Source organism: Rhipicephalus sanguineus, chromosome 7 (genome assembly GCF_013339695.2).
Source record: "Rhipicephalus sanguineus isolate Rsan-2018 chromosome 7, BIME_Rsan_1.4, whole genome shotgun sequence".
NCBI classification, from domain to species: domain Eukaryota; kingdom Metazoa; phylum Arthropoda; class Arachnida; order Ixodida; family Ixodidae; genus Rhipicephalus; species Rhipicephalus sanguineus.
The window spans coordinates 143,624,998-143,643,112 of record NC_051182.1 but is presented as its reverse complement, the minus strand read 5'-3'; the positions used below and the strand labels follow the sequence as shown (position 1 = coordinate 143,643,112).

The window sequence follows — 18,115 nt, the reverse complement described above, 5'->3', positions numbered from 1 at the left end:
GACACTATTTCGCTATCAGCTGGTGGAGGGACTGGAAGCTTATAGGGGTGTTGACATGATTTCATTGAAATATTATAAATATTGAATACCACTATGACGACCGTCATAAGGGGGTTGAAGTTCAAGTAAGTGTTGATAGATGGTCATTGAGTGATGGAACATCACGGTGGGAACTGCAAAAGGGAGCGCAAGTTCACGCAGGTCTCGAAACGAAACCATTACGGGGAGAACCGTGAGAGGGAGTGAAAATTCACATGGGTGGAAATAGGTAACCTTTGAACGAAAGGACACCGTTATGCTTACAACTCTGGAAGGGAGTGAAAGTTCATGTGGTTGTTAGTAAGGGGTCATTGAATAATATGACGCTGTTATGCTATTGGAACACGGTCACTTGGATCTAGTAGACGAATCTGCCAGCTGCCTAATCTCTTAAGATGTCTGCTTCGAACTATGAGTGGGTCAAAAAAAGCTTTTGTGGCAGTCGGTGCAACGTGGTTTGCTGCAAGACGCTCTCGCCATAGTTTCGTACTTTGTTTAGTAGAGGCAAGTGTGACGCTGCAATTGTTCACCAACCATGGGAATGATGGGTAGCACACGAGTTTGCCTAGTCTTCGTACTTGCGGCTTCGAATGTACTTTTGTTGACTTTTGTTTTGGATAAAAGAATGGCTTGTTGTGAACCTCGTGAGCCGATTTGAATTGGTGAGCCTAAAAGGGTCAAGGCGGCAAGGTAGGACTACTGAACTTCCACTGAACTTGATCTTGCAACAAAGCGCCTGCAGGCCACACACAGCCGAATGAATTAAGCTTAGGCAAATCCGTGTACTACCCATCATTCCCATGCTGGCTGAAGCATCATGCGTTGCAGCCCCCATAGACACCAGCACCAGATTCCTCTCTAGTGTAACGTTATGAAACTCTGTGGCTTTTGCCTTCTCTCGACCGCAGGTGTCCGAGTTGGAGAAGAAGCAGCGCAAGTTTGACCAGCTCCTGGCCGAGGAGAAAGCGGTGTCTGAGCGGCTGGCGGCAGAGCGGGACACGGCCGAGCGGGAGTGGCGCGAGAAGGAGACGCGCATCCTGGCCCTCACCCGGGAGCTGGAGGAGCGCAGTGACAACCTCGAGGAACTGGAGCGGTCGCGCAAGCAGCTCCAGCTGGAGCTGGACGACCTCGTCAACTCGCAGGGCACGGCCGACCGAAACGTGAGCTCGCCAGACTTTTGCTCCCGCTTAGAATGAGGGAAAGTTGAGCTATACTCGGTTACAACTTAAGAAAAAGAGTAGGTTCTGCACACAGAACTGCAGTGCACCTGCCCATCGCCTGTGAAAGACGGCCACGCTACTTGGTAGTACTTTTTCTCTGCTAATGTATATACTACGCATATTAGGAGTTAAAGGTTTGCCGTTGCTATGTTAAACATTACGTTTAGCTGAGCAGTGACGTCAGAAACCCTAACGAAATTTACCTGAATATTCAATTTTCCGACGCGAAACCAGCAACACAAACGTGTTGTCTGTATGGGAAAGTCAACTACTATGTGAAACGCTCGAGAAGTGCTTGACGTCATGAAAACTAGCAAGCGCTATTGGATGGAGCATTTATACAAATTCCATTTGTGGGAGGGTCAGTGATAGCTCCGGGAAGAGCCAACATATTTTCTGCTGTAACCGAGTATACCTGGTAGGGATTAGTCACAAAATAGGGTAAGGCATGCAAACACAACACAACAGAAGGCAACCAGACAACACAAATGGCATTTGTGCTGTCTGCTTCTCTACTCTTGCGTCTGTGTTTGCATGTCTTACCTTCTCTCGTGAAACCCGTCGTGGTAGCTTAGCGCGTAAGGAGTCTCGCTGCTAAGTTTGAAGGCGTGGGTTCGATTTTCGGCCACAGCGGCTGCATATCAATGGGGGCCGAAATGCAAAGAATACCCGTGGGCTTATGTTGTGCACGTTACACAATACCAGGTACACGTTACAGAACATCAGGTGGTCCAAATTAATCCGGAGTCCCCCTCTCCCACTACGGCATGCCTTATGATGGTGTCCTGGTTTTGGCATGTAAAACACCAGAAGTTATTGCCTTCTTTCGTGATGGATTTGCTCATGCATTGGTCTCTTTTCCGAGTCGTTGTGCCACTGTTTGGTGGCTTGCGGTTTGATTGGGTGCCACCTGCAGTAAAATTTTTAAATGTGGCCGCAGCCCGGCAGCCACATTTGGATGCAAAGGCATCGAAATATGGCTGTAAGTACACTGATGCTTTTGCACTGAAATGCAAGAATAATAAGCGACACTGTGTCCACAACCACTGTAGTCGCCTTCGAGGAAGGGACCAAACAGGCCCCGAAACGTCGTGTTCATTTAGAGGGGCCTTGAATCACCCCTCGCACTTGGTGAGAAAAGGCATCCTGCAAATAGACACTGCTACGAACATCTTGGCGAAAACTTGCAGTTGTGTGCAGCAAGAAGGGTTCAGAAGCGGGGCGCGAAGTTGCCATTTCTTCAGGGGGCACCCTCTTTTCACAAAGAGGCCTGTGCTCACTCTCTTGGGAGCTGCTAGTGCCTGTAGTTCGACGTTGAACAATAGATACCATGCTATTGGCCAGTGGCCAACATAAATCAAGAGCAGCGTTTGGATCAGTTGCACTTCTTGCCAAGGGGTGCCGCCACGTGCCAACGCAGCGCTCCATAGTCTGCTAACCTCACACAGTGAGCCACAATCGCGCACAGTATCGCATATCACGTGTGCTCAAGGTCACCATTCTCACTGATGTAACTTCTTTCCCTCATGACCATCCATCCCTGTGTTGTTTCCAGCACACTCTTTGGGATGAGAGAAAGCACTTAAAGCATGTGACAAGTCCCTGTAACTCCGGTCATTCTTGAAGGATTCAAGAAATTTATGCAGCAATCGATTAGTGAGGCAGTAAACTCTGATGTTGAGGTAATTCGATTATTACTTGACAGAATGGTTCATGACCCCTTTAAAAATCTAGCTGGACCCATTTCAGCTTCTGGAAAAACGTGTGTACTTTGATTTAGGTGCACATCAAAGAACCCGAGGTGGTGCGAATCAATACAGAGTCCCCCATTAAGGTGTGGCTCATAATCGTATCTTGTTTCAGGCATGCAAATTTCCGGAATTAAATTGTTCTTTTTTAAAACCCTTCTTTGCAGGTTCACGAACTGGAGAAGGCCAAGCGGTCGCTGGAGAACCAGCTGGCGGCGCAGAAGACGCGCCTGGAAGAGCTGGAGGACGAGTTGCAGCTGGCCGAGGACGCCAAGCTGCGGCTGGACGTGACGCTGCAGGCGCTCAAGGCACAGCACGAGAGGGACCTTCAGGCACGGGACGAGCAGGCCGAAGAGAAGCGGCGGGCCCTGGCCAAACAGGTGTGCCCTCCTCTACCTGCTTTCGATTTGCTAGATCGTCAAAAAATGACGGTGTTGCCTCGATTGCCACTGTGTCATGGAAACAGCGCCATTCTACTGACAACCACAAAGCTGATGGTTCAAATTTTGGGAGTGATCACTCTTTTTTTTTTGTGATGGCATGCTCACTTAATCAGGTTACATGTGCTTAGTCTGTTGAGTACCCACCACCCATGATGTAGATGAATAATACAAAATTGTGAGTACTACTCACGTGCTCTCACTTCCTGCTATTCAGTACTCAGGGAAGGCTTGATGACGCACCTAATAAGTTTGGAGGCTTTACAAGCATTTCTTGCACATATTGTAAGTAGTATTCTCTGTACTGAAGTTCTTGCATGGATGCAGCAATCAATAACAGTTTGACCAGGGCAGTCTTTGGAGTCAACATTCCAGCATAGGACCTATCTTTTCTTGTTTGACCACTGTTAGAACTTCATCTACATTAGCCTGTGGAACAGTCTTGTCTGTGCTGGTTAAAAAATACCTTGAGATTGTACTAGATGCATTCGAGCTGTGTGACACTTCACTGTAACTGTGGTCCACGGCAGCATCTCCAATGTAGAGTTTAGTGTTTGACTGGCACTTCCATTCCAGGTTGGGTAGAAGGGTAATGTAGAAAATAAGGCTGAATGCCGAAGTTATGTTGAAAGGGTCCCGTTCCCTCGTCTTCCCAAGGTCCGGGACTTGGAAGCCGAACTGGACGAGGAGAGGAAGCAGCGGTCGGCCGCCCTGACGCTTCGCAAGAAGCTCGAAGCCGATCTCCAGGAGGCTGACCGGCAACTGGACACGGTGAACAAGGCAAAGGAAGAGGCTGTGCGTCAGCTCAAGAGGCTACAGGTGAGGAAAAAAAGAATTGATGCGTTTGAATCGTTGAGGCTTTTCAGCAGGGCGCGAAATCCATAAAATGCCCACATACACTCAAACCTCGTTATAACAAAGTCACATCTACCATGAAAATAACTTTGTTATATCCGAAAATTCGTTATAAACGTTTATTTGTAACACTGTATCTATGGCAAGACTATTATTCATTTAATTCGTTATATCCGTATTCATTATATTGAGGTTTGAGTGGACTTAAATTTAGGTGTGTACTACTTTAATAACTCAGGGGGTCAAAATTAATTTGGACTCTCCCACTCCAGCATCCTCAATTATGACTTGGTTTGGACACTGGGAGCCCCAAAATTTGAATGTGTCTAGGCATTACAACGGACAGGTGTCTGTGAGTGGTTACATGCAGTTAGCCAGGAGCAGTTATTCAAACCTTGTGTATTTCGTTGTCTCGTAAAATAATCTTTAAAAAATGAACTTTGTCCTTATTTTTATCTTCTAATAATAATTTTATAGGCAATTTTTAAGCCATGCCACTATGGCGCTTTGTGACATTGCAGGGACAGGCCAAAGACTGGCAGCGGGAGGCCGAGGAGGCCCGAGGCTCGCGCGAGGAGCTGCAGGCGCAGGCCAAGGAGGCCGAGAAGCGTGCCAAGCTGTTGGAGGCCGAGCTTGCTCAGCTCCAAGAGGACCTGGCCGCAGCAGAAAGGTCACGGCGTGCCGCCGAGGGCGAAAGGGACGAGCTTCAGGACGAGATCGCCAGTGCAGCTGCCAAAGGGTAAGCGGAAAGCTTCGTCTTGGGCCCCATTTGTTCATTAATGTTCACATAACATAATGCTCATTATGCCTAATGCATGCATATCTCTGCATAAGAAATTGACTGAAGGCTGCCCACTGCAACAACAAGTGAACCTGTAACACTTGGAAATTCTTGAGTGATGTTTGTCCACTGTGGTGACCAATGAAGCCATAATTCTCAGAAAAGGTCATTTTTACATCTTGACTTGGGCCAGTTTACACTGTAGTTAGTCTCGCTTATGCAGTCTAGCGTGCAGGTTGGAGAAAGTTTGTGCAGTCGCGTGTCGTAATTCCTGTGGTCACCACAAGTGTCAGTTGACAGTTTTTGGCATACGGTTTCGTTCATCATAGCAATGCAGAAACTTGAAGATGTCTTATGCCAAGACATGAGGTAGTGAGCACAAAGTCAACAGGCGTCTTGTTGTCAAAGTTGCTACAACTCGGACAGCAACTTGCATGTTGTGATTGGGGCAACTCGTTATCAGTATTGCTAAAGTTATGACAACTTATCTGCTATCAACTTACCCGCTTTGCTATCAATAAACTGCGTCACTGTTGGTTCAGTTCGCATGCATGTACGAGAGAGAAGTTGTGCTCCCGAGATAAAGTTTATTTTAAAGCACCCCTGCAATTTTCGCTGTCGAAGTGTTAAGTTTGGCCAGCCAATAACATAAACAGTCTATGCTGTCCCTTCAACAGGACAGCCTCAAAGCAGCAGCAAACATGTTTTTGTTTTCATGTCTCACACGTGTGATTTGCTGCTTGTGCAATCAGCTGACTGTAGCTCATTGAGCGCAGGTCACTGCTTCTGGAGGACAAGAGGAAACTGGAGGCCAAGATGCATGCCATGGAGGAAGAGCTTGAGGAAGAACAGAGCAACGGAGAAATCCTCAGCGACAAGATTCGCAAGGCCCAGGCTCAGGTAAGTCATCAGTCCTGCAGCTTCGGAGCATTAAGAGCTTAATGGCTCTGGCTACCACTGTGAGGTAATTGTAAGTCTGCATTTTATGCCGGTGTACTTTACGTTGGTGTTTGCTAACGTCGATTGTTGCGAGGTTTAAAATTGCAGCACGTCAAAGGCCTCCTCCTGTAAATTTGTACGTTTGACACCATATGCGCATCCTTTCTCGGAAAGCTAGCAGGCCACAGTGCTGACGTAGGTATCACCACACCTGTATTATAAGTTTAAAATCATTGAATTCTTAGACTTATTGCTTTTTTCGTGTCCTTTAAAAGAAGTTTTGAGGCGTAAATACTACAAAATAGGAAAAGCAGATTGCCATCGCAGCTGCAGTTGAGACTGCCGAATGTTTCTGCTGGAGGTTGCGTACAATTTCTTGCACTACTTTTTAAACTGCAAAGCGCTGTACGAGCAGACGGGACAGACACGATTCGGTGCAGACGTCGTCACCATCCATCACGTTCAGCGTAAACCAACAAGTTTGCCACGAGCCCGAGTGGTGAACTGGATTTAACCACTGCGGTGAGTGACCTCCCATCGGTGTCGTCTTCGGATCACAGGTGGACCAGCTGACGGCCGACCTGGCTGCCGAGCGTGCCACCTCCCAGCGGCTGGAGAACAATGCGCTGGTGCAGGAGAGGCAGACTAAGGAACTTCGTGCCAAGCTGCAGGAGGTGGAGACGGCCTGCAAGTCCAAGCTGCGCACTGCCACCAGCCAACTGGAGGGACGCCTCTCCCAGGTCGAGGAGCAGCTCGACCAGGCGGAGCAGTGAGTCGAAGCAGCATTGTCGTGTGAAACATGCAGATGTCAGTACCATAGGTCGGCAAACTCACTCGTGAGTCGACTTGCTCGCTTGCTCGCTCGCTCGCTCACTCACTCACTCACTCACTCACTCACTCACTCACTCACTCAGATCGGGCCATGAGTCTGTCTGAGCGAGTCTAAGTGAGTGATATTTTGGTGAGTCCGAGTGAGTCTGGTGGAGAAAAGTTCCAGTGAGTCTGATGAGTCCGAGTGAGTCTGGTTGAGAAAAATTTTAGTGAGTCCGAGTCCAAGTGAGCCCTAAGCTCCAAATTTATTTCTTGAGTGAGTCTGAGTGAGCTCCACTTTTTTTGCCGATCTACAATCAGTACTAGAGGACGCTAATGTCAGAGTTGCGCCTAGCTTCTCCTTGCACTGATACTTGCAGAGAATCATTGCGTGGCACGAAATGCCATCAAATGTTCCTCCATGCCAATGAGCAGCCAATGATGGAAGCAAGAGTGTGACACAACGTCCACGTTCTACCTTAAAGGGGCACTAAAAGCAAAGAACAGTTTATGTCAGAGTGAAAGGTAAATGCTTAAGACCATTTAAAATGATTTATAATATGCACAGCAGTGCCTTAGTAATCGAGAAATTAAGGTAAATGTAGGACATGAGTTGCGCCACCAATGGGACGTGCTTGTAGCTTGTACTACAGCCCGATGACGTAGGAGGGCCTCAGTACAGTTACAGTAGTACACACACTATCAATGATAAAAAACATTGCAGTTAATTACAAGGCAGAGTAAACTGCAGCTTGTGCATTTCAGGTTGATTCATGTTAGGTTGCCAGCTAGGTTTCCGCCGATGCAAGTTAGGTTACCGCCTGGCTGTGCTTCGCTGCGCCGCATCGCAGACTGTCGGGCAGTAAAGGATGGGCATGGCGAATGCTCTGTCAGGCCAGGAGGCGGGCGGTTTGAATTGCGGTCATGGTATGCAGATCACTAAAGCATGATTTTCTTTCAAACTAAGCACTTCCTTGGCACGAAACAAGCATTACGATGTTTCTGGAAAGCTATTTCAACAGTGCACATTCGCTTAGTATTTGCCTTTAGTGCCCCTTTGACGCACAAGACGTGTTGGAGGCCAGGATTCTGCACTGCTAGTTGCCAGGTGTTGTAGCCGAGCGGTAGTGCCACCGTACGAGCGCACGAGGTGGGTGCATTTGTAGCAGCATGCTAAGTTGGCTCCTACAAGAGTAACATTGCTGCCATGCTCTTGAAACAAAATGGCGGAGCCAACCGCAACTCTTTCCCTAGGGGAGAACGTGAGGGGTGGCAGCTGCAAGCATGGCGCTTCGGCCAGCACGGGAGCCCGGCGATCATTAGACAGCGCAAAATAAAGACGTGGACAAAGAAAAGGGAAGGCCTAACAGTTGCTGACATCGAAGCAAGGTTTACTCAGAACACACGTGTGTTAATGTAGGACGTTAATTTAATGAGATAAATATGAATAGTGGAAAATATACCTGCGATACTTAGACTGTTCATACTAAAGCATAACATTGCCATTTCTGTTTGCAGGGAGAAGCAGGCAGCCATGCGGACAATCCGGAAGTTGGAAAAGCGCCTCAAGGAGGCTGTGATGCAGGTTGAAGACGAGCGGAGGCACGCCGACCAGTTCAAGGAACAGGTGGGCAGATCTAACCTTTTATTGCTCATCAATTATCAGTCACCACTGTTTATTAGTCAAATCTCCCCAAGAAAATGTAAGCTGCGCGTTTCAAAATGTTTTCTTAGGGTTTGAGATTCTGAGGCAATGTGTTCGTACAATAGACTCTCAGTAAACGAAACCTGAGGGTACAAAGAAAATATGTTCCATTTGACAGGAGTTCCATTTACTGTGAGATGAACAGGGGTGCAGAATTCAAGTAGGAAACCAATCATAATAGAGGCAGTTGTTCCATTTAAGAGACTTCCGTTTACCGAGAGTGTCACTGTATATGATAGAGGTAGATGTGGTGTTGATAAGAATGCATTGGGGATGACTTTTTCTCGACACGGTGGCCCGATGGCTTCAGTGTTCTGCTGCTATGGACGAGGTTGTGGGTTCAGCTCCCTGCTTCGAGGGCGGTAGAATTCCAAAGTGCTCCCGCGTCACGGCTTGAGCATGTTAAGCAGTGTCAGGTGGTCAAAACGTAATCTAGATCCCTCTATTTGGCAACCTTGGTATTTTAACTCTACCTGTTCAGTCATCAGTCGGTGTGTCTTTCTGTCGGCATTTCTGTCAGCACATCTCTGTGTTTGACTGTTGAAATGGGCCTGTATGTCTGTCAACCTATCAACCTGTCGGCTTGCTGATCCGCAAGTTGTCGTTTCGATCAGCAAGCCATCTGTTGGTTAGTGTGGCCATAGATCCGTCAATCAGCGTCGATTGTATTGGTTATGACTGTCATGTGCCTGATCAAGCGAACAGCACTGACGTAATCAAACAACTTTTGGGGCCTTTTCTTCGCAGGGAGAGAAGACGAATAACCGGATGAAGAACCTGAAGCGACAGCTTGATGAGGTTGAGGAGGAGTGCTCGCGGGAGAAGGCGCAACGGCGCAAGCTGCAGCGCGAGCTCGAGGAAGTGCTGGAGGCCAACGAGAAGCTCCAGAGTGACCTGAACGCCGCGCGCAGCAAGCTGAGGTGATTGGTGCAACCGTGGTTGTTGCTCAAGTCTTACTCTGTCGCTGTGTTGTTCATGTTAGCTTGTCATGGCCACGCCTTTGGTTCCCTTGTCACTTGATTGAGAGCTTGTCAAATCGCATAAGTCAGGGTTTGGGAGTACTTATGCGGCAGAAAAAGTTCAAAACACAACTGCCGGCGGCAAGTTATTTTTTCGTCCACTTTACTTTCTTCACACTTATATCCTAATTACTACAAATAGCAACCCCTACACCTTCCGTGGCATTATTGTCTGTTAGTTCTCATTAATATTGTGTCTAACATATTCTACCAGTGTGTGGACTGTCACAATCAGCCCACTGGCTATTGAGCCCTCTTCAGTTAATGAGCACCGAGACGGACATTCCACTTAGCGGACTCTTACAAAATAGACCCAGGATACGAGAAGACTGACACAGATGTCAGCGCTTGTATAGTCATCGTCTATGCCCTGTTGTCTGTACAGCTTACCGATTACGTCGCAATATGCATCATGTTTCATGAACACGTCTCTGTTCTGTGTTTCTCAAAGTGGAATGATTGATTACCATGTACCTTCGCGCAGGCGGACCGGCGCTGCGACCGGTGGATCGACGAGCCGAATGTTCAAGCGGGGATCTGTGCCAGGTGCCGCCGGGGACGACAGTCCGATCTCCCTTCCGGAGGAGTCGTTGACGGAAGACGGACAGCCTTAGTGCGGGATGGAACCGGTTGCAATAGTCTGTTCGTTAGCCATGCAGTCGCTGTCCCCCCCCTCTTGCCAAACCGGGTTTTCGGAGGAACGCTGCACGGTCCAGCGCTTCCGCACCTCCGCGAAATCCCCTCCCCCCCCACGATTCTTCTTCCCACTATGCACAGTGCCGAGGCAGTGAATGATATCGTGCCTTTTTTTTTGTAATTGCATTTTTTCTCGATGATGCTTGATCGGTAGAGACTTGCCTACGTCGTGACGTCGTTGTGACATCTCATTATTTCTCCGGGGAGGGGTCCCTCTCTCCGTTACTAGCACGTCGAAAAATTGTGGCCCGGCAAACGTACCGGAGCAACATTCCTTGCCGAATCTGGCCTGCCGCGAAGTAGACAATCGCAGTGCGGCATCGCTATGCTGCCCTCTTAAGCTTCGATTTCCATCTGGCCGTGTGTGACACGCTTTGTTATTTTGCGTTTGTTTTCTTCTTTCACGCTAATGTGCGAAACTGTGGCTAGCTTTTTTTCTTTACAGCACTATTATGTACCGTCATTTTCTAGACTTGAACACGGACATTTACGTCTTGTCCTGCCCTCATCTTGATGTGCTTACATTATAATTATTACGGAAAAAGGCACTAGTGAAATGACGCAATCTTTCTCCGTCACTGCATCCTGTTTTGTGGTTGTGCCAGTCGGTTTTGCCAACTTTGGTTTAACACGCCGACACAGTCATGCGAGGAGGTGCGAAGTTAACCTCTTTAACGGTGTTATCTCGATATTTTTGTGCGCGTATGTGTGTGCGTGTAACTGCCACGTGTTTCTTTTTTTTTTTTTTTTTTGTCTTCAATCTCTCTTTGTTGAACCGTTTTGTTGCGTCGTTCGATGCATTTGGAGGGGGGGCCGGCCTGTGACATGTGCGTCTATGTACTTCACGACAACAGCGAGACGGTGAGCGAAGGGCGTTTCTCGCGGAAGAGTTTAATAACAGCGTCGTCCCTTCTCCTTAACCTCAGAGGGAGGTGGAAGGGGCGTACATCCAGTGTGTGATTGCGTGTGTGTGCTAGATTGTGTACGTGTGTTCAGAGAGGATGGTCCACGTTTCTTCCGGGGCAACGTGTTCTCGCGAGGTCCCATCTTCGGAGGAAATGTCGACGTCCCCGTTTTTTTTTTTTTGTTCTCCTGGTGCTCTGTCCGCAAACGAGGGAGATGCGAGACTTTGAGTCTTCTTTCCCTCCGTTCGCGTTTGCTGCAATCGCCCCCTTTCTGTGGGCCGATAACAGCGAGCTTTTGTACTGCTTACGTAGCGTCTGTAATGGCATTTATACGTAATGCTACGTATTCGCGTACACTGCGTGCTCCTTGCTCATGCGTGGCGTTCCTACGTATGCAACACCATTTCGAACACCACATATGCAGTACTTAAGCTTGCCACCATTGCCCTAGCCTTGGGGAAAATGAATAATTATGCTGCTGTGTGGCAGAGTTCATTCTTGTACAAAAAGAAAACACCGCAGTCTCTTTGTCGTGTAGAATGGAACGAATTAACGTGGCTCGCGCGTCTGGCAACGCCGCACTTTCCGATGCGGACGCCTTTTGAACAAGAACTTTAGGGCTTTTTTAACGACTTTTTTGTTTTTCTTGAAATGGGGGAGAAAAAAAAAAACGCCTACCTTGAGAAGCAGTTGCGAGGAGTGCTTTTCAGGTTTTGGCTGTCGAGTTATTTTTGTATCTTGAATTGTTATACTTTAATATTGCAACAATAAACGTGTCAAATTATTTGAAACACTGCTGTGAGCTATGTTCGAGCCTCTTGTTTGTTTGAAGTGTGTCCATGCTTTAATAATGGATGCAATGGCATTTCGCTACCAAATATAACGAAGAGTGATAGCATCTACGAATGCCTCAGCCGACGAATGCAATAAGGACTCCAGGTACGTTTACATACTAGCCATATGCAGGCACCTAGTTCATATAGTATATGCGACATTAGCTACGGCACCTCTCGTAGCTTGAGTCGCTTTTGGACATTAGACCACATCAACCAACCAATTGATCCAGTGTTGCTGTCCTCAAATCTTGTTAGAATCAATACGCAAAATTTGCCAGCTGTATCTAATAGAGCTTGCTTGCCTGTCATCCGTTCAGATTCACCATACTGCATTCCCTGTAAGGAATTCGAAGGCTGCCTGCCAACCTCCCACACACACTTCACACTCTTTATGTGTGTATGCACATCCACTAAATGAAATTGCCTACCATATGATTTCACGCTATCACTAACTTTGAAAATATTGAAATTTTACAGCACAAGCCCATCCTTTATGTAATTATACACCCTGCAACATTCACGCAGCCGCTATTTATCTTTTTGCTGAGCGCATTTGCGCGTCAAGTGTCACTCCCCCAAAAAAGCTAGTTCTAATGCAGATTCACACAATGTAACGAACATGTGCAGACTGGATTTCATGGAGGTAAGTCTGCGGCCTTGCGATTGTTCATATTCAGCTCTGACCAGACTTTTCACTGTTCGTGGTGTTTCAAAAGTCTGCATTGCATTCTTCAAACAGTAGGTGCTGCTAATTTCAGCACCTGCAGACTGCTTAACTGTGAAACATAGTGACAGGTGTGGTGTGACTACATTTCTCAAATGAAAAGATCACGTAGGAGGCTCTGTGAAGCCATGTTGTAGTGCAAATACAGGATGCAGCAAGTAAGGTCAGAACAGGCACAGTCTTTCAACCGTCCTTTGTCTTCTTTGACCCATCCGTGCAGTGCTACACTATGAAGTTATCTAGACTTTCCCATGTGAAGATTATGCAGCCATCAGCTTGCATTCAACTGGAGCTGCTGAAAGGAAAAAAATGCTTCACCAAAAAAAAGCTGCTTTTGCCATAGGGCCGAAGCACTAAGTGCAATAGCAACAAACTGGAACGTTGTACGAGGCAAGGCCAGTAGCTCACTCCTTTAGCATGAGAGCGAAGGAACATTAGTGCTGTCAATGGATTCAAGTGAAAACTTTGTGCAGTGAGGGCACAACACGTACAAAGGTATGAGTCATCAGCTGATCCCCTCCAAAGACACTGCACATGCGACCCCGCCCGGCTGGTTACTCCTTTAGCGTGTGATGAGGTGTAACTGAACAAAACTGTGGCTTAAGGAAACTCGGCCACTGCAGAGTGAGCGGACCTTCATACTGTTCATGGCTTCAAGAAAAACTTTGCGATAACAGCTCAACAAGTACAAAGGTATGAGCAATCTAGTGATTCCCTCTAAAGATACAGTGCATGCGACCACTGCTGGTGACCATATGCGGATTGTCAAAGTATGCCTTTTCTGCTGGAGCCAAGCGACCTCCTTTTGCACGATGAGGATGGCCAGCGCATTTCATCTCTGCTTGATCCAGCACCATCAGCAGCCCTCGCATGCTGAAACTCGCACACAGAACACACGACGTGCAGGGTGATGTTATCGATTTGGACTTCACGTTCAACGTGACAGCAATGGCAAAAATGGTGCTGGGGTGTCCATACACTAATTGCTATCGCAATAAAACGTATACACTCTTTGCGACGCCTCTCCATCGTACATTAATGGTAATCGGAACCACGCGCCTTTGCTCTGTATAACCTCGCACTCCCAGGACATCCGGGTCACAAACAGTGTTCATGCTACCAGTGTGACATAGCAAATTCTTAACAGGAAAGTGCAGAGCGTTTCAAGAAAGCAAATGCAAGTACCCCACACAATGAAAAATTTTGCAAAGGGTGTAACCATTTTTAGTGCTGCTGACAGCACCAACACCCTTTAGGGTGTTTTTCGTCAAGACTGTTGCACCGTGTGAAAGGTTTACAATCTTTGGCATTTGTGTTGTCCACAAACAATAATATCTTGCTTGCACCTGTATTCTTGAAAACCCTGCATTTGCTATTTTACTGTCAAGAATGCTACATCACGCTGATAACATGCAGGTTTAAGGCGACCTGGAGATACCTGGTGCACAGCAATAAACAAAAGAAATGTGCACAAGAGAGATTATTGTTCATTGATAGAACAAGCTGCAAAAAGTGGGAAGTTTTGTTTTGGATCATTATGTGCATTATCTTCCCACGTTCTGCCCAATTTTTTTTTATGGGTTCATATTGCATACCTCAATCAATGGGGCAGATATAGATGTGTTTTCAGGAATCTCAATTCATATTAGGTCTCGTGGCACCAATAAGATGAATAATTTTGACTGATATATTGTTTGTAGCAGACTCGCACCCTCATTTGTGTAACAGCTGCATGGATGAAAATTTCAGCTTGTACCACAGTTGATTTCTTGTAGATCCCTGTTCCAAGATCGAGCTGGATATTTTTGCATGGTTGCAGCAGCTAAACAATGTAACAAACCAATATGACACACACTACCATGAATAAGTGTTTGAAACGGGCATGAGCAAATAACGTTTACAAGTTGTCGGTAGCAAACTATTGCTAGTTGACTATTCCTGGCAGTCAATTACTTAGTAGCAAACGGAACTTGCTAGTTATGGCTTTGGGACGACATATTTCCAGCTCAATATCACGGCCCCCCAAAGCAACAAACATAAGAGCAATGCTTTTTCAGGACCATTCGACCAGATTTCTCTACATTCCGGCTGTAATTTCAGGGTCACAGAACTTGGTTCAGAAATGTTTTATTACTTCCATTGTGTTTACATGCTGCCCACTCTACCCTTAAGCCACTGTGGCATGCACTAAAAGTAAAGCCATTTCTCAGATGTCTTGCCATCATGCAATCCAGTACGTGTCGCGTTAAAAGACACCATCTCGAGAAGGGAATGTGAACAGACCTGGTTTTTTTTTTCCTTCGCGTACTAAAGCTGCTCTAAATTTGCACAGTGAAGCAAACACTCGGCAGTAAACCACAACTCAACATAAATAAGGCCGCGCGAAAGTAAAACTACACGCGTCGTCATCGGACACGTCGACGCTAACCTGTGTCACCACTGAATGCAATGACATCACAGGCGAGGGTTAACTTAGAGTAAAACGCTCAGTAGCAAAGCGATCAATCTGCAGTCCTCTGGTGGCACTTCGAAGCTGACAAATGCGTGGGATAGTTGACAATTTCTTGGCGAGAACAGCTGCATAGTGTCTAAGTGCGAGGTATGGTGCAAAAGCTTTTTTTTTACAAAGTCGTGTACTATGCAAACTTCCTTGCTGCCTGAATTAAACTGACCCGAGGGAATCCACTGCAAAGCACACGCGAACTCTCCCACAACCGAATGGCCCATGATCGCCACATTATAGACTGTCACCGTTTTATAAGAGAACCCTTATAAAAGAGACCTCTGTCGTACTTCTTATATCTCTGCTGAAGTCACACACTCGCACCTTTTTCCGTGTATGCACGGTAAGGTCTAGTACACCACGAAAAGGCACTAAAAACGGTATTAGCGTACGGGTTACGGTTGGGAAAGCACCACAAGACTGCTCCTTCGGACAAAGCTGCTCAGAAGGTTGGCAAAACACGACTCAAACTTGCAACAGAAGTGGTGTCGTCGTCACTCAAGCTCTGCCACTGGCAAGTCTCACTTGCAATTGATGTACTGACGTAACGAGCTCATTCCGGATTTACGCACTGCAGAATGACATGGAATGGTGCAAATGCATTCGTAAGCTACATCGACCAATATCGATCAGTGCACCTAGCGTGGTAGAGAAATACTGCTTTCCTTTCCTCGGACATTTCACACCCAACCACCACAAACCGTACTGCCAGCATGCAGTACCTTTCCTGCGGAGCTGTCGCAAGCTGTTTGTGTATGCTGCAAAGCGTAGACGAGGACAGTGCCTCGTCCCGTGTTCTCGTTAATTGTTCTGTCTGCGCTTTTGGCATACTTGAACACTTTTTGAACAAAAAGAAAGCAGCCTCCCACGGCATCCTCGCAAGGTTAGTCCTCTACCCAGTCCCTCGCTCTCATGCGCACTATGCAACCACTCCCGCCACACAGTGACGCACTGTCAAATCCCTTGCCGTTCACTCTTTTGACATCCCTCGGGTCATTGGCAAAAGCGATTCATCTTGAACTTCATTTCAGCGCAACACGAGACACGGACAAAATGAAGGAAAGCCTTCCTTTTGTCTGTACCTAATGCTGTGCTGTGATGAAGTTCAAGATGAATACAAACCAAATAGCCCAAAAAGGGAGTCCCTCTTCACGAGCTGAACGAGTTGTTGGCCGGCGGGGTCTCTTCCGTCGGCGTCGTCGGTGCTGCAGAGGGCGCAGCAGCGGGGCTTGCCGGCGACAGGCCCTTATTCTTGGCAATGGAGCGCGTCATGCGCTCCAGCTGGGCGGCCGCGTCGTTGTGCATCAGCGACTTGTCGGCCGCCGTGCGGATGGGCGTGCTGCCGGGCCCCGTCTTGCGGTTGAGCAGGCTGTTGAAGAAGTTTTGCAGCACCCCCTCGTTGCCTCCCTTGGCGCCGTCGGCCTGACTGAGCTTGGCAAACTCGGTGTCCTTCTTGCCCGGCGTGGGGAGGGCGCCGTGCGAGCCCGGAAGCCGACGTTCTGCCGACTTCTGGACGCCGACGGGCGTCCGCGCACCCCCCGCGGCCCCCGCCGCAGCGTCGGAGGAGGTCGCACGTCCGGGCGACGGCTGCGCCTGCTGATTGAGCAGGGCTAACTGGCGCGCCAGGAAGGCCTGGTCGCCCTCGGCCAGGACCTCCGGCTCGCGCTGCAGCGGCTTGCGCGTCGTCATAGGTCGCGTGATGACCTCGGAGTACGGGTCGTCCGGCGAGGCAGACGTGATGTTCTCGTAGAGGATGGCGATCTTCTTGTCGTTGTCCCAACCGGACGGTATGAAGACGCCGTCCTTCTCTACAACCAGAGCGGGCGTCTTGAACGGGAAGCCGTAGATGCGGTGCACCAGGTACTTGTAGAGGAGGTCGCAGTTCTTGTCCTCCTTCACGGAGGTGTAGAAGAGCGCCGCGCCGTAGCGAAGACAAAACTTGCGCACCGCCTGCTGGATGAAGTCGAAGTGCTCGTCCTTGAAGTCGTAGTTCTTCTCCAGGGTGCTCATGTAGTCCGTCTTGGTGATGGCCACGATGACGTCCAGCCCGAGGTTGTTGCTCAGCGTGTCCTCGCCCAACAGCGGCAGCGCGTGAGCGGAGGACGAGGTGTCTCCGAAGTCCTCGCCGCCGCCGCCGATCGTTGCCGACGTACGGCGCAGCGGCGAGCTCACGCCTTCGATCTCGTCGCCAGGTTCGATGTAGTCCTGGAAGCGGCGCAGGACGCGGAGCTTGTTCTTCTCCACCGTGCTGGGCGGAAGGCGGAGCCTCGACAGGTGTTCCTCGAGCACGGTCGCCCAGCTCTGCAGCGAGTCGAGTAGAGACCACGGAGTTGTCATGGACGCCGTCAGCAGCACGGTCGTGTCCTCGAGCGTCTCCTCGGTGAGGACAAACTTGAGCAGGTTGCGGTGCCACGGATCGCCGTCCAGCACCCACACCCCCAGTCGCGTCTGGTCTTCGCGGTATTCGTCGCGTACGTAGAGGTAGTGGTACTCGAGGCCCGACCCTTTTTTGGGGTCGTCGTTGCCCTGTATCTTGGCGATCAGGGTCGTCTTACCGGACTCGTTGTCTCCCATGACGAGCAGGAGCTTGTGCGACGGCAGCTTGTTGGGCAGGCTCTCCTGTACCTGCTTGAGGATGGAGGACCAGATATTCTGGCTCTCGTCATCTTCCTTGGCGGAGTCCGCTTGGTTTTGCGAAGTCGCGCTCGATTCGGCGGTGGTCACCATCGTGTTGACGGTTGTCCGGTCTCTCGGACCGTCAAACCGTCTTCAAGGAGTCTGCACGAAAATGCTGTCAGCTGCCCCGTCCCCCGCTGCGACGGAAAAGCACGGCACTACAGCACGGACGACACCGCAGCAAATCAATGGCTGGCCTGGCTGTGTCACCCGTGTCGA

The 18,115-nt window shown here is 48.7% G+C and overlaps 2 protein-coding genes across 3 annotated transcripts in view; one reads left to right on the top strand and one right to left on the bottom strand.

The window, feature by feature from the left end:
* LOC119400136 (myosin heavy chain, non-muscle) overlaps window positions 1-11,948 on the top strand; it is a 104,352-nt gene extending 92,404 nt beyond the window's left edge. For both annotated transcript variants that reach the window (XM_037667115.2, XM_037667114.2), the window contains 9 exons: window positions 948-1,199; window positions 3,175-3,387; window positions 4,105-4,266; window positions 4,824-5,041; window positions 5,860-5,983; window positions 6,583-6,791; window positions 8,351-8,459; window positions 9,285-9,457; window positions 10,041-11,948. In XM_037667115.2, the coding sequence (XP_037523043.1) occupies window positions 948-1,199; window positions 3,175-3,387; window positions 4,105-4,266; window positions 4,824-5,041; window positions 5,860-5,983; window positions 6,583-6,791; window positions 8,351-8,459; window positions 9,285-9,457; window positions 10,041-10,170 (1,590 nt within the window). In that variant the 3' untranslated portion in view covers window positions 10,171-11,948. The remainder of the gene's footprint in view (window positions 1-947; window positions 1,200-3,174; window positions 3,388-4,104; window positions 4,267-4,823; window positions 5,042-5,859; window positions 5,984-6,582; window positions 6,792-8,350; window positions 8,460-9,284; window positions 9,458-10,040) is intronic.
* A 2,883-nt stretch (window positions 11,949-14,831) lies between these two features.
* On the bottom strand, window positions 14,832-18,115 carry LOC119400135 (cytoplasmic dynein 1 light intermediate chain 2). Its single transcript, XM_037667113.2, has one exon. It carries the CDS (start codon window positions 17,945-17,947, stop codon window positions 16,370-16,372), a length of 1,578 nt encoding a protein of 525 aa, XP_037523041.1. The 5' UTR covers window positions 17,948-18,115; the 3' UTR covers window positions 14,832-16,369.

What these genes read in the sequence shown, in the direction of transcription:
- LOC119400135 (XM_037667113.2), bottom strand. Translation starts at nt 17,947, where the DNA reads ATGGTGACCACCGCCGAATCGAGCGCGACTTCGCAAAACCAAGCGGAC.